This window comes from Pundamilia nyererei, unplaced genomic scaffold (genome assembly GCF_000239375.1).
Source record: "Pundamilia nyererei isolate P.nyererei 1_Seehausen unplaced genomic scaffold, PunNye1.0 scaffold00225, whole genome shotgun sequence".
NCBI classification, from domain to species: domain Eukaryota; kingdom Metazoa; phylum Chordata; class Actinopteri; order Cichliformes; family Cichlidae; genus Pundamilia; species Pundamilia nyererei.
This window is the reverse complement of record NW_005187626.1, coordinates 506,830-521,183: the sequence shown is the minus strand read 5'-3', so window position 1 is coordinate 521,183 and position 14,354 is coordinate 506,830. Positions and strand designations below refer to the sequence as shown.

General features: G+C 48.0%; 1 protein-coding gene across 3 annotated transcripts in view; it reads right to left on the bottom strand.

Annotated features, from left to right (window-relative positions):
• Positions 1-2,457: 2,457 nt before the first annotated feature.
• Positions 2,458-14,354, bottom strand: part of LOC102202736 (CSC1-like protein 2) — a 16,125-nt gene continuing 4,228 nt past the window's right edge. For 2 of the 3 annotated variants that reach the window (XM_005748595.1, XM_005748593.1), the window contains exons 5-21: positions 13,760-13,811; positions 13,527-13,635; positions 13,379-13,449; positions 12,960-13,040; positions 11,682-11,805; positions 11,167-11,300; positions 10,806-10,943; positions 10,566-10,719; positions 10,290-10,396; positions 9,886-9,972; positions 9,737-9,802; positions 9,500-9,662; positions 9,295-9,400; positions 8,903-9,070; positions 7,509-7,624; positions 7,349-7,432; positions 2,458-5,616 (exon numbers count right to left, since the gene is read on the bottom strand). In XM_005748595.1, the coding sequence (XP_005748652.1) occupies positions 5,428-5,616; positions 7,349-7,432; positions 7,509-7,624; positions 8,903-9,070; positions 9,295-9,400; positions 9,500-9,662; positions 9,737-9,802; positions 9,886-9,972; positions 10,290-10,396; positions 10,566-10,719; positions 10,806-10,943; positions 11,167-11,300; positions 11,682-11,805; positions 12,960-13,040; positions 13,379-13,449; positions 13,527-13,635; positions 13,760-13,811 (1,949 nt within the window). In that variant the 3' untranslated portion in view covers positions 2,458-5,427. The remainder of the gene's footprint in view (positions 5,617-7,348; positions 7,433-7,508; positions 7,625-8,902; positions 9,071-9,294; positions 9,401-9,499; positions 9,663-9,736; positions 9,803-9,885; positions 9,973-10,289; positions 10,397-10,565; positions 10,720-10,805; positions 10,944-11,166; positions 11,301-11,681; positions 11,806-12,959; positions 13,041-13,378; positions 13,450-13,526; positions 13,636-13,759; positions 13,812-14,354) is intronic. The other variant, XM_005748594.2, reaches the window with a different exon arrangement.

The window sequence follows — 14,354 nt, the reverse complement described above, 5'->3', positions numbered from 1 at the left end:
TTTTTTTGGCACAACCTAACTGTCCCTTTTCCCCCCACATTTGTTGTTTGAGTCTGGGTTGTTTATTTTGTGAGAGCGCTGCCATTAAACTTTCTTTTCATAACACCTGTACTGAGTTTCCGGAGTTGTTGTGTTATCCCCTCCTGCCCTCGGGGAGACGTAACAAGCTGTCACACCTGAGGCCACCTTTATCTAACATTGCCACGTCCTCCTCCTGCCTGTGGGTGGAGGGAGGCCCAGATGCTTCACCTTGCATCCAACTCAGGGGGAGTCCCTGGTACGTGACACTTAGTGAGGTCGTGACCGTTGAGGCGGTCCTGAGAGTCGTTGACTCGACTGTCATGTGACTCTTTGGAGTGGAAATGGCAGTTTATTCCACCTCTGAGGTGGAGGCCTACACAACCAACCATCGGCAGGTGATTAACGCTCACTCACACCTCCACCTGTGAAACAACTGAATTCAGCTCAGATCTTCTCACGCCTGATTGGCCGATCAAGTCGGGCCAGTCATATCTGAACATGCTCACCACGGGTATTATAGCTTTTACCCCTCAGCTGTAGAAGATGTCATCCACAGAGAGGTGAGGCAGGGTGGAGACGAGTGTGACAGGAGAGCAGCAGGAGTGAAACTGAAGGTTTGGAGGTGGAGGCAGATGGAGTAAAATCTAAACTTCATATTTAACGTTTAGGCGGCTCCGATTTCAAAGTCCAACATCTGCAAACAGCTGTAAACATGAATGTGATTAAAATAACAACAGACTGGAATCAGCAGATAGAGCTCGATCCATGACGGTCACTCAGCCGGTTCAGGTGCAGCAGGAGGGGAGGAGTCTTTGTCCCAAAACGTCGGCCGCATCCTCCAGAGGACCCGGCCTTCGTGGTCTATGTGGGCTGGGTCCTTCGAAGACCAAGAAGGTCAGAAGTGCGAGGCTGTGAAATGGGATGGTCCAGCCTTCAGAGTAGCGTCACCGCTGTCTCGGTGGAGTTTAATAAACTCGGCCGTCTGCTCCTTGCTGTCTAAAATATAACAGGACACTGGAGTAAACTCTCGACCGTCTCACACTTCTGCTTAATCAGTTTTCTGTTCAACGTTATTGTGAAAACCACCCGTGGTGTTGGAGCCAAGTCCAGGCCAATATTTTACTCAGTTACATCATGCCATATTTAAGTATTTGTCATAATCTTTAAGTTTTTATTATAATCTTGATCATTTTAGGTTATAATGTAATATGCTGTGCTCCATAAATTAATCCTGCTTTGTTAGTCTGTTGTTGTTGTAAAGTGTTGGTGGATGTCGTAAAGGGGGTGTGTATTTGGCCCGCATGCGGAGGGGTGTGGGTAAAAGGTTAGGTAAGCAAGCAGGACTTGGAGCAACAGTTTTCTGACCGTCGCCGTTTTAATGTCATTTTTTGTTGTAACACAAAGGGAATATAAACGGAGCTCCCACCAGAGGCATTTGTTTTGTACCTTTCGATTTGTAAGGAAAATAAATGTTTTGCCCCTTTTTTCCTTCGCCTCGTTTTTTTGCTACCGGAAGGCATCCAAGAGACTTAACAAGAGCACGAGTCAGAAACTTTACGTTCTGCAGAAGCGGCAAAGAAGGACCGAAGGTTGCCGCTATAATACGTGGGATTAATAAAGTTTTATTTAATCTAATCTAAGGTAATAACTTTAATCTCAGCCAAACCGATTTACTCACGAACAAATAAAACACAGAAAAAAGCCCAACAATAAAATTTTTAAGTTATCTGAGTGACTCATATATCATGTTTAACCTAAGTAGTGAAAGACAGCGGGGGTCTGAAAAGGATGAAGCCGGGTGTCCGCTGCTCTCGCCGGGTTGAGTGACCATTGAAACCCCCGGTCAGCTATCGAGCGGGTGGTCTAACAGACGTCTCCGAAAATGTCGGCGCACTTTTGCAAATATGTGATGTCTTGATAAATCGAGCAGATATTTGATGTTTGCACAACTACTTTCTCGCCTGAAAATATGTTCAAAGTTTATTTTGTGACCCAGAAAGATTAATAAGAGTAGTATTAAAAACTTAGTAGCGGCCGCCATTGTTGGAAACTGGAATTGGCTGGGTCGCGCTATGAATCCTGGGATATGGTGGACCACGAAGGACACACCCGACCCATCCTTCTAATTCGGGGAAATGAAGGACGCATTTGTCGGCCACATTTGAAGGAGTTGACGAATTGGGACAGCCTTCGTCGCCTGGCTGTGACGTAATTGGCCTTCAAATGCGGCCTCCGAAGGATTCAGCCGACGTTTTGGGACACAGCTCCAGAGACAACAGCTGACGTCCACCGTCTGTTACCATGGTAACTGACTCAGAGTTTCAGTTAACCCTAAAAGTGTTTATGTGGCGCGCTCACTTCATACCTGCCATGCGCTCACTTCTCCTGCCTCAGGGCAGATCCATGTTCAGGTGTGACAAACAGAGAGCACGAGAGCACGGATGAAATCAGTTTTATTGATCAGGAACATAAATAAGACGAAGGTGTCACTGTACACAAACCAAAGTCCAAATAAATAAGAGTCACAGCAATAAATTAAAGCAGGACGTGGACGACAGACTGCAGTTCGATGGCTATTTACACACGTTTTTACACAGTTTGTCGCTTGCTTCACGCCTCGCTTCACATTTTTCTTCTTCACATTTCAGGAATTTTATTTTTAAAAAAAGAAAAAACAAACAAACCAAACAGCACGAAGCAGCGGCTCGCTTCCAGAAACCTTCGAGTCCCATTTTTCCACACAAACAGTCCCAGGGCTCCCGCAGGCTGTGACCGCTGAAGCCCCCGAGCTCGCGTTTGGTTCTGCCGGGTCTGTGCGGCTCCGGTCGAACTTCAGCCTCTCTTTCTGAAAATGATTCTATGCCGGTGCCCTTACACAGACAGGAACAGGAAGCAGGTCATTTCCTGCGAGCTGCCGAGCTGAACCTTGAGGATCAGGCTCGACTCCACCTTCAGGTTCATCTGCGTACAATCATGGGCGGAGCGGCGGGGAACATCAAACAGAACACGACACCCGGACACGAACGCTGCAGAGCTCCAGCATGCAGCCGCCCGCCAACGCCAGCGAGCCAGCGGCTGCAGCTTTCATAGTCCAGCTCCGTGTCCCCACACACACACACACGCACACGCACACACACAGCAAACAAAATCTGATGTAAACATTGTTTTAGAGAAAAAAGGAACAAAACAAAACACACCTGAGACTAGCTCCTCCCCATTCTGTCGCTAAGCACTTATGTTACTCTGCAGAAGCCACACCCCTTGACCTGTCTTTGTGATGATGTCACCACCAGCCAAGTCAGTTGCAACTTGATGTTTTCTACATCCCTCCACCGGTAGGCAGATCGGCACCACGACCACATGGAGCGTGAGCTACGAGCCTGCTCACCTCTGACAGCCGAAGACACAATCAGGTGTAAATCAACTGGTTAACCAGACGACTGGTTAACCAGACCACTGGTTTCACCGCTGCGTCCCTGTGGCGTGGCCCTGCTAGCATCACATGCAAAACAGGGGAAAGTGCTAGCTTAACTAAACCATCACCTCTTCATTGTTGTGCGGTTTCAGACCATTTAGTCTTCATTTAACAGAATGCGAACCCCGGGCTAGCAGGCTAGCGCTGTGTTAGCCTGCATGCTAACAATTAACAGTGCATCATTCCTATGTGTCTGAGTTGTGTGCTTGAAGCTAGCAATGACTCAGCAGTTCTGTCCTGGTTCTAAACCAGCCGTCGGTGTGAACGAGAAGCTAGGAGTAAGTTCAACTTTACACAGCTTCATCCCTACTAACGAGCTAATCAGGTGAGTTTTATTAACTGGAGCCAGAGCTAGGCTAACACTGCACTATCGGGACGACAAACTAAGTTATTAGCTTTAAAGACACGAGCTAACAGGACAAAGGGTCAGTATCTTTTTTCATGGACTGAAACATCCTGATTATTAGTCGCTTGCTCTAGCTAGCCGAGGGTTAGCTTCAGTCAGATAAACCCAGCTAATTAGCTAAAAACAGTCATAATATGATCATTAGCATGAAATAAACAGTGATTATTTGTTTGACGGACCAGCGGCACATCTAGGAAGCTGTGGCTCATTATTGGATGGAAGGAGCTCGTCGTACCGCGGCAGAGATGAAACCATCGATTTGCACCAGTCGGACTCTATCTAAAACTTTATTGATGCGCGTAGAGACCGAAACGGCATGATTATATATTTCTAAACTTTTGTACAAAAGTGAAAGAAAAAAAATGCTGAACTGATTCTACAGTAGATGGATGGCATTTTCATCAACGCCTGGTGAACCCTTTGTGATGTAGTCTGTTTATAAGGAGCAAACACAGACAGACTGACAGCACACACCTTCAGTACCTCCAACTTCAGGTGTTCAGGTAAAAACATCCCGACGAAAAGCGCTGCTCTTCTTCTTCATCTACCCGAAGTCGAACTACCTGCTGCTGAAAGTCATCACAAAGTTCATCCCACCTCTGAAAAGAGTTCAGATTGCTAAACCTACACAGACACAAACATCCCTGTTCCCTTTGTCAGGTGTTCATGATTTAAGGTAGTTCAGGTGAACTCAAACCAGAAAAGAAAGCGTTGTTGCATGGAGAGTTGTAGTCCGACGGCGAGGAGTGGTCCAACTGAAGCCAGCAGGCGAGAGGAAGCTTAACGTGTTCGCTCGCCAGTACAATGCGGCAATGAATGACATCGTCCAAAGGTGCGACAGTTTAATCCAGACTGCACTCCTAACAGCATGCAGGTACAAAAACTAAAAAAAACAAAAGCCCCACACTCCAAGGTGATTCGCTGAATGTACTGGCATTCAGAGCCACAGAACGGAGGCGAGGACGGGCCAGCAGAGAAGAGGGATGACAATGCGTCTGCGTAAGCGAGGTTTCTAACACTATGAGAACTGGCGGTTGGCGAGTTGTTTAACGCTCTGATTCTGGAGTACGGTGATGACGCAACAGGCGCTCACTATGCGGAGAAAAAAAAGACAGCGTCAGCATCAGCTTGGACCCCTGGAGGGGTCGGGTTCAGGTGACCCGTAGTGGGATCAGAAATCAAGACACGAGTGCGAACAAAGAATCCAGCCCAGGCACAAGTTTTTAAAACCCACCCAACCCAAGAAAAAGAACTTTTGGCTTTGTGGTTATATACAGTGATTTCCTGTGGACACAGTCTGATGTCCATTAAGGATCCACAGGCGTGCAGGACTGGATGTTGGCGACCCGGCGCCGGCATCAAAGGTCAGGGTCAAGTCTTCAGGCCAAGAGGGGGTGGAGCTAACCGTGAATCTACTGTACAAGTGTTTATGGGTGTAGTGATTTTCCAGTCAGCTTTATCTGTAACTGTTGTGTGGGTATGACCCTCTACTAGCTCCGCCCCCTTCCTCTAGCACCACCCCCAGCTACTGGTGCACTTCGTTGGCGATCAGACTGTCCTCCCCCGACTGGAAATCCGCCTCATTGATGCTGTTCCCTCCATTCAGCATCTCCTCATCCTGCGATGACCCTCGGTCCTCCTCGCTGCTCCCTCCGCCAGGCTCGTCCGAGTTGGGGTCCTGGAGGACCTGGGCGATGTACATCTGCTGCTGTTGCTGGAAGGAACATAAAAACAGGTCAACCACCAGGAAGAGACATGACCACAAAGAGAACTGTGACGTGATCCGATTTCTATAAAAACGTGTTGTTTGCTATCTTCTTGATGCATGCTCAATCATCCAGGTGAGTAAATCTCCAAAAGTCAATTCTGATTGATTGTTGATTCTCAACAACCACTGATCAAAGACCATGGGTACCATTCACAGAGAGTTGGGGAATGGCAGCTTAGCCTTCTTAGACTGTGAGATTTCCATCAGTAATGGAGGACATCTAAAAGCTGACGTGTACCGTAAACCTACACATACGGATCAGTATTTAAGGTTTGACTCTCATCATCCACTGGAGCACAAACTGGGCGTCATCAGGACGCTACAACACAGAGCGAACACCATCCCCACTGACACAGCAGCCAGGGAGGCAGAAGAACATCAAGAAGGCCCTGAGTAAATGTGGTTATCCCAGCTGGACTTTTGTCAAAGCTGGAAAGGCTCCTAAAGAAAGCTCCAGCTGATCCAGGAGAGAAGAACAACCGCTGCATAAGTGAAAACCTGTAGTGATCCCGTACGTGTCAGGAGTATCGGAGCAGCTGAGACGCATTTTCTCTAAACACCGGGTCTCTGTGGCTTTTAAACCCCAAAACACGCTGCGCCAAAAATGGGTCCACCCCAAAGATCGGGTCCCCCGACACAAACAGAGTAACATAGTGTACGCTGTTAAGTGCAGGAGGATTGCCAGGATTTATAAATCGGGGAAACCAAACAACCTCTGGCTAAGAGGACGGCACAACACAGAAGAGCCACCTCATCAGGACTCTGCAGTATATTCACACCTACAGGCCAGTGGACACTCTTTCAATGATGAGGATGTAACATCCTGGACAGCAAGGAACGCTGGTTTGAGGGCGGAGTCAAGGAGGGAAAGACCATCTCTGAATCAAGGAGGGGCCTAAGGGTACATCTGTCACTATCTTACAATGCTGTGATTGCAGCCATTCCCCAACTCTCTGTGAATGGGACTCATGGCCATTGATCAGTGGTTGTTGATCAGTGGTCATGAGAATTTGCATAATTAAGATTAAGGAGCTGACCTCCCAGCCCGTTGTTCCTCAGTGGGCTGGTTTCAGTCATTATGCAAAAGTACTGTTTATAAGATTGGAAACCTGAGACTGAAGAAGTCACCTGGATGATGATGAAACGTTTCTCCCACTGAAAACGTCCAGATGAACAGAATCAACTTTTGGAGTGTTGTTTGCTAGTTGTGATTCATAAAACTTGTGTATCTCAACAAGTAGGGAACCATCGGTAACTTAGGTCCAAGGTTTTCTAGAAAGAATGTTTTATTAGCTTATGGATAAAATCAAGAACTACAAATCTGTTCTCCCTTCAGTGCAGTGATTGAGAGACAAGTTAAATAAGGTAAGAGCAGATCTTTGAATTTGAGCTTGGTGCTTTTTGAACCTTTCAGTGTTTTATGAGCTGTACGGGAGGATCAGTCCAGGAAAGGCATTCTGATAAAATCTCACACCATCTCCTAGTTTGTCTCAGCTTTGGTTTGCTTTGGTGAGTCTGCCTGCCTTTCTGGGCCCACAGACTCAAACAGCTGTGAGTGTGTCTAAGGCGGACTAACCGAAGGCCTCAGCGGCCCCGATCTCCGGCGGTACTGAGACCCATTTGATGAAAACCTGGGGGAGTGGTTTGTTGCAATCCCAATAAAGACAACATGCGTCACCTGAGATTTGGTGGTGGGTGAGGACGAGGGACGAGCTGGACGTCCGTTCTCGACAGCGTCCACGTCGTTCTCCTTTGTGTCGATCTGAAATGGAGATGCTCGGAATAAGACGCTGGCGTTCACACACTGCACACTAACCTTCATCGCACTGCTGTTGTACCTTGTAGTTGTGAGCGCTGAGGTACTTGAAGTGTCCGAAGCAGACGTGAGACAGACAGACCACAATGGTGACGATCAGCACCACGAGCGTGAACATGGAGGTCGGCGTGTCGAAGCCTGAGAGCACATTAGCAGTTAGCTATGGTCAGCAAATAACAACTTCCTGTCGCGAATACTAACACATTTTTTTTAGTTCTGCTGGATTTAAAACAGCTCATCCTTTCACCGAGGGTGTGGTTAACTTCACTAAAGGAGTCACCTCAGAAAACTGCCTCACGTTACCCCGGATTTATCGCCTATTTGTATCCGACCAGGTGAGAGTGAGGTTGAACCATGACCCACAAATGTCCTCTGAAAACACCGGGCAATCAGATGTGAGGACAAGTATGGTTAACCACATTTACTCGGCGATGCTATCGAACGCCATCCACGGAGACGACATCTTGTTATCAGGGTGATAATAGCCAGTACCCACTGGCAGGACTGTCAGACCCCCCCAAAACGATAGAAACATTTAAAAAATCCCCCCCCGCCAGAGTTTTACTTGGTCTTGGTCTCGACCTCGACAGACTTTGGTCTTGGTCCCGCTGTCTCCCTCTTGTTGTCTCAGATCGACATAGTGGTCGGAGATTTGGAGTCAACAGTATCCATGACACACAACGAGAGCGCTTTGCAGTGAATCAGAAGAGTCGACTCCCATTGAGCGAGAGCTGGCAACTCAATTAATTTCCCTCCATATTGTGGCCAATCACATGCGAGGATATAGGATAATATCATTATGTGAAAAACAGAGAGGGGGATGGACGTGACGGTCACGTGGAGCGTGCGTCTGTCCTCTCAGTGAGTGAGACAGTGGACGGTGGTGAGGAGGGCTGTGCATCGCAAAAACACATAAATGTGCCCGAGACCTGTACACGAAGCAGCATCTGGCTGCAGTTTAAAGACTTTTTTGTCTCGGTCTCGTCTTGACTTCGTCTTGGTCTCGATACCCACTGGTCTTGGTATTGTCTTGTTATAGTCTACCCCCCCACCCCCCCCAAAAAAGCAACATGTCAGAAACTGCCTTTCACTGTCAGCACTTGTTATCAGTGACAAACGACCAGAACTGTTCAACCTTCTCATTGATCCACTAATAATGAAAACTACAATTAACTACATAAAAGAGAAATTCAGGGATTCAGAGGGTCGGGAGACTCGTAGTGTCCCAGACACTCAGGGATGCTACTGAGCTCTGCAGCTTCTTTCAGAAACATCCTGCAGTCATGAAGGGCGTCTCTGCAGAACAGCTACCTGCACCACTCGCATTACTTTATTGGACTCATCAAACGGTCTAAGCGGCCGTCCTAGGCGGCGCGGCAAGGAAGGTCTGACACAGCTGTGGTGGGCGGGGCTTACCTGTGCGTACAGTGGAGAAGAACAGCAGCCAGAAAAGGCAGAGGATGGGTGCTGCCACCACTTGGGTGACGGCTCCAGAGTGGATCTTCTTGTCCAGTTTGGAGGGCAGGTAAGCGTAGTACATGTTGTATCGGTCCACCAAGTGTTTCAGCAGCATGTACATCAGACCTGCGGGTGAACAGGTGAGCTGAATACCCCTGACGTCATGCTGGACCTGCTTTTATTCTGACTTGAGACTTTACGGGAACAGGAATTAGACTATTTTCAGCCACCGTCACACTTTACACTGACTTGTATGACTTCACCTGGATGCTAGTACTACTACTACTTCAACACCTGTACTGTTACTCTAAACATGTACTGACTAACAGTTACTGCAGTGCTGGACTGACCGAAGGGCACGATGATGGGGCAGGTGATGCTGTAGGCCATCACCACTGTGAAGACGTTCATCATCCAGGCATACGCTGCTCCGAACTGAAACTCGTAGGCCTGATGCTGTAGGGACGACAGACAGGGTTACAGTCAGAGCAGCGCCCCCTATGGGCTGAAAGCTTTACCGCACCACCATAAACTTCTCAGTGAGTGTGTCCTCACCCTCTTGACGTTGCGGCGGTCGGCAGCAGAGCGAGCCAGGCACAGCCGGATCATGTACATGAGCAGGCCGGGGATCCTCAGCAGGTCCATGGCATTTCCGATGAATGCGGAGGCGATAACGTAGTTGACGAAGAAGGCGCCGTTATCTGGCAGAAAGACGCACCTGCAGAAACACAGTGGTTTTCAGTGAGCGGTAACAACCGTCAAACTGTAGGCTGGAAACAAAACATAACTCACTCAAATCGGACTTTAGCATCAGCCAGGAACTTCCTGTCAAAGAGCCAGCGGAAGAAAACGTCCAGACTGGAAAGCACAGACAGAAACGCTTTAGTAGAGGTCAAAGGTCAGTCAGGTTTCACACTCTTTAGAGCCACAAGATCTGTTACCTGCTGAGGCCGAGAGATGGCAACAACAGAACCATGAAGATCAGGAAGGTGTAACACTTATGCATGGTTGTCCTGTTTTCTCCAGACCTGCACACACCGACAGGTGAAACAGAAACTGTGAGATGGACGGAACCAGGAGCAAACCACGGGCAAACGGGGACAAAAAAAAAAAAAGAAAAGAAAAGAAAAATGGGATGAAGCGTGCCCAATAACGCAGGGGATAAAAAACAAAACATGGCAAACACTGAGGTCAGATACAAGCGTCACTCGACTTTAATCATCACTGGGACTCTACAGGAAATGACTTTAAATGGGACCTTCGACTTATTTATTTCTAGTTTCACGGTGTGTGCTACTCTCACAAATAACAAAGTGATGAAGAGCAGCAGTGGAAGCAGCTGTACCTGGTCCAGTGAGCCTCGAAGAAAGCAGAGTAGTAGACGATGGTTGGCAGCAGAGCAGAGAAAGCCCAGAGCAGCAGGGTGGGGAAGAACTGAGTGACGATGGGGTTCTGTTCAAGAAACCAAGAAAAACAATTCATCCGACCAAACATCCACCCAATCAACCCAAACCATTCACCAACAAGCATTGATCCAAGCACCCAACAGACAGAGAGCACAGAGTCAGAGCTGAAGGAATCGGCCTGAAGCCAGACTATACACCTGCTTCACGCTTCTTACATTCAGATACTCGACGGGCTTGGTGACGTTGAACTTGTCCATGGTGGAAATGATGATTGCGGGCGTGGTGAGGAAGAAGAGCAGAATGAAGAGGATGCAGTTGATGACAAAACAACGGATCCACCAGGAGATCCCGCCCAGTGAAAGGTGTTCCCTACAGGAAGGAACACAGAGTCAGCTGATCTCAAAGGGCGCATGTATTTGTCCAAAGTTTCAGGTGGGCGGAGCGTGCGGACATACCAGCGGACATTCTGTGGGTCGGGTGCGTACGAAACACTCCAGTTATGAACGTGAAGAACCTCGCTGAACTGAGAGGAACGTGGCTCCTGACGACATCGACACCCCTGAACCTGACAGGCGTTAAAGTCCTTCAAAATGCTGAGAAAAGAAGAGCCGTGAGCAGAGGTGAGGTCAAAGACATGACAAGGATTCGAATGTGAGGGGTGTGGCTAACGTGAGGTGGAGGCAGGTGGGACATTTCGTTAGAGAAAACTATAAAAACCATAAAATATTTAACGATCGCCAAATGAGAAGTTTTTGAGGAGAAAAATAGGGGGAGGAGTCTGAGACAGATAAAGAGGAAGTGAAGCGAGTGGCTTACATGGCAGTCATGGCCTCATTCTGGAAGGTGACAAAGGCCATGCCCAGAGGCTTGGTGTGGACCTTTTCCTTCTCCTTCCTGTACTCCTCCTTGAGTTTGGCCTCCCTCTTGGTGTAGTAGCTGACCGCCTCCTCCTGCAGACCACAGAAAAGCATCAACAAACTGCCACCTGACATGCTAACATTAGCACGTTAGCATTTGAATTATGTGGGTAAAGCTTGGCGATGTCGTGACGACTTGCAGGACAGGTGAAGTAACCCTGAAGTCCAGCTTGCTGCTCCTGGACTCATCATTCTGAGTACCAGCTCGCCATTTTCTGTATTGGCGGCATTTTAACAACGGAAACACCACAACATAACGCAGAGACACGCGACGCAGGACAAAATCATTGCGCAGTTGATGAACTGAAGGGAATGTGCAGAAACGTCGCTGTATAATGAGCCCAGCTAGCTAGTTAGCAGCTGCTGATGTGACCGCGCACGGTTCTGCCATGGGGGCGATGTCTTTGTTTTTACCTCCTCACAGCCAGCGATGGCGCAACAGCAGAGGTGTCCGCAGGGCTTGGGGTTGATCATGGTGGGAACGTGTTCTTTAGCCATCAGGTCGGTAAAAAACTTCTTGCTGCGCTCCGTCTTCTTCCTGCAAAACACGAATGAAGTCATCAGGTGACGACGTGGAGCACTTTCCTGCTCGTGTCAGATGCTTACTCCTCGGCGCACTTTAGCAATAACGATATTTGGAATGAATGTAGCTTGTTTGCAGCTCTGGAGGCCAGGATCACTGAATTGGAGACTGGGCTTCACACCCTCATAAAAACCTGTAGTTAGCCAGGCTCCTGTAGCCGGGGCAGCTGAAGGTAACGTAGGCCATGCTAGCTGACCAGACTTGAATTTCACATAAGGAGCAGTTTAGTTAATCAGAAGACAAACAGGTCTGGATAAACCTGCTAAAAGAAAAAAAAAGAAAAAAAGCTGTGTAGCGACAACAAGCAATGTGAATAAAAACAAACCTGGGTTAAAGTTGTCAGCAATGATTCAACTAAAGTCTGCAATTTGTTTTTCATTGGCTGTGGCTCTGCAGCACAGATCAAATCATCAGTCTTCATGTAAACACCTGTGATTGGTTGTGCAAAAGGTCAAAGGTCTGCTTGAATCAGTTTAGAGCAGCAAAAGATTTTCTTGGAAAACTTAAAAGAAAAAAGCTCCTATTTACAGTATTTTATTTTTCTGATCTCTGTCTCTCTTCCACATCATGTCTTTATCCTGTCTTCCTTCTCTCACCCCAACCAATCACAGCAGATGGCCCCGCCCCTCCCTGAGCCTGGTTCTGCCGGAGGTTTCTTCCTGTTAAAAGGGAGTTTTTCCTTCCCACTGTTGCCAAAGTGCTTGCTCATAGGGGGTCATATGATTGTTGGGTTTTTCTCTGTATCTATTATTGTAGGGTCGACCTTACAATATAAAGCATGTTGGTGCTCTATAAATAAAATTGAATTGAAATGATTTGACTGCTGGAGATTTATCGGGTCCAACTGGTCGATGTGGAGTCAGAAACAAGGCTTCTGGAGCGGAGCTGAACATGACAGCAGTAATCTGTATTTAGATTACTGCAAGGTGGAAAAGACAGAATGCTTGTGAAGAGCTTGGAGATGTTCACACAGCTCAGGGGTCAAAACCAGCTGATCGATGCATTTCTACTTATAAACGTGATGCGTTCAGAGTCTCACATTTTCATGCATATGAATGATTACTGTGTGGGTGTGTGAGATTTTACTCCCAGCATGCACTGGGCCTCACCTTTCAGCGTTCAGAGCCATCAGTTTGGCCACGTTATAGCAGATCCGAGCCTCGAGCACCGTGCAGTTCTCGTACGCCTGCCTGCAGGACACAAAGGAGGCACACCACCATCAGAACAAGCGTTCGATTCCTGCACCCTCCCACAGCAGCGCTGCAGGACTCACAGCTCATAATCATCCTTCTTTATCTGATGCTGGGCCTCGTGCAGTGTCTGAAACAAGCTGCTTTAGCCCTGCCCCCTTTCACTTTCATCTGACTGGCCATGTGCCCCAGATGACCATATTAGGGACATCCCTTCTGAATGAAACTGTGATAAGCTGAGTGTTCAGGGCAGACTCATGGGGGTTACACTCATCATCACAAACTCGGAGCAGGAGAACAGCTCCGTGCAGTCACTGACAGGAGAGCGTGGAACTTACTCAAAGTGCTGTTTGATCTGACTCTCCTCGGCATACTTGGAGATGCCGTTGATGAACAGAGTGCGTTTCACCTGCAAGACACAAAACTGGGATTACCTCACGGCTAAGCGCACAAATGCCGCGTCCTCAGAGTTCACGGACTTCCTACCAGGTCGTCCTCCTTGTAGTGCATCTTAGACGTGTGCCTCCTCATGCTGTAGACGGTCAGCAGCAGATACATGAAGGCAAACGTGGTGTGCAGCCAGAGCAGGTTCGTCCTGCAATGTAGCAAACCCCCAGATTACACCTCTCACCAGGAAGGTTCACAAGCTTTTACTCTGAAACATCTGCAGGAAACAACGCCGTGATTAACAAAGCAAAGAAGAAGATATGAAATCTCACCCAGACTTCAGGTTGGCTATCGTCGTGCGTCCGAAGCTGTAGGCGTTGTTTTCTGGAAGAAAGCAAAGGTCACATGAAGCCCGAGTGTGCACGAGTGCTTTTCCTAACATCAGCCATTGCATCACCAGATGTGTGCTGGTGGACTTCCAGTAGTCACGGTGTTTATAGTGGGAAAGCTTGAAGTGGAGCTTTATTGGCTTAAATGTCGTTGTGTTGCAAAGACAAAAATAAAACGCAGCGTCTGAGTCACTGAGCGACGTGTTTATTGATGGTTTCATATGCCCGACTCAGCGTGACTTCTTTAAAGCTTCGTCCACGGGTGTTTCTGAATCCTCGAAGGCCATTTCGCCGAGCGGACGCCCTCCATGTGCGTCTGACAGGAAGAGCTTTTATTGTTGACACCCCTCAAGGTGTTGCACAGACTGCATTTGTCAAGGGAGAAACTGGCAAGAATGTACCAGGGGGCCGATCCGACCTGCCCCAGATGTAAACAGGTGCCAGCCAACTTATGCCACATGTTCTGGTCTTGTTCCAGGCTGAAAGACTTTTGGGCTAACATCTTTAGAACATTCTCATTCATTTCTAATAAGGATAT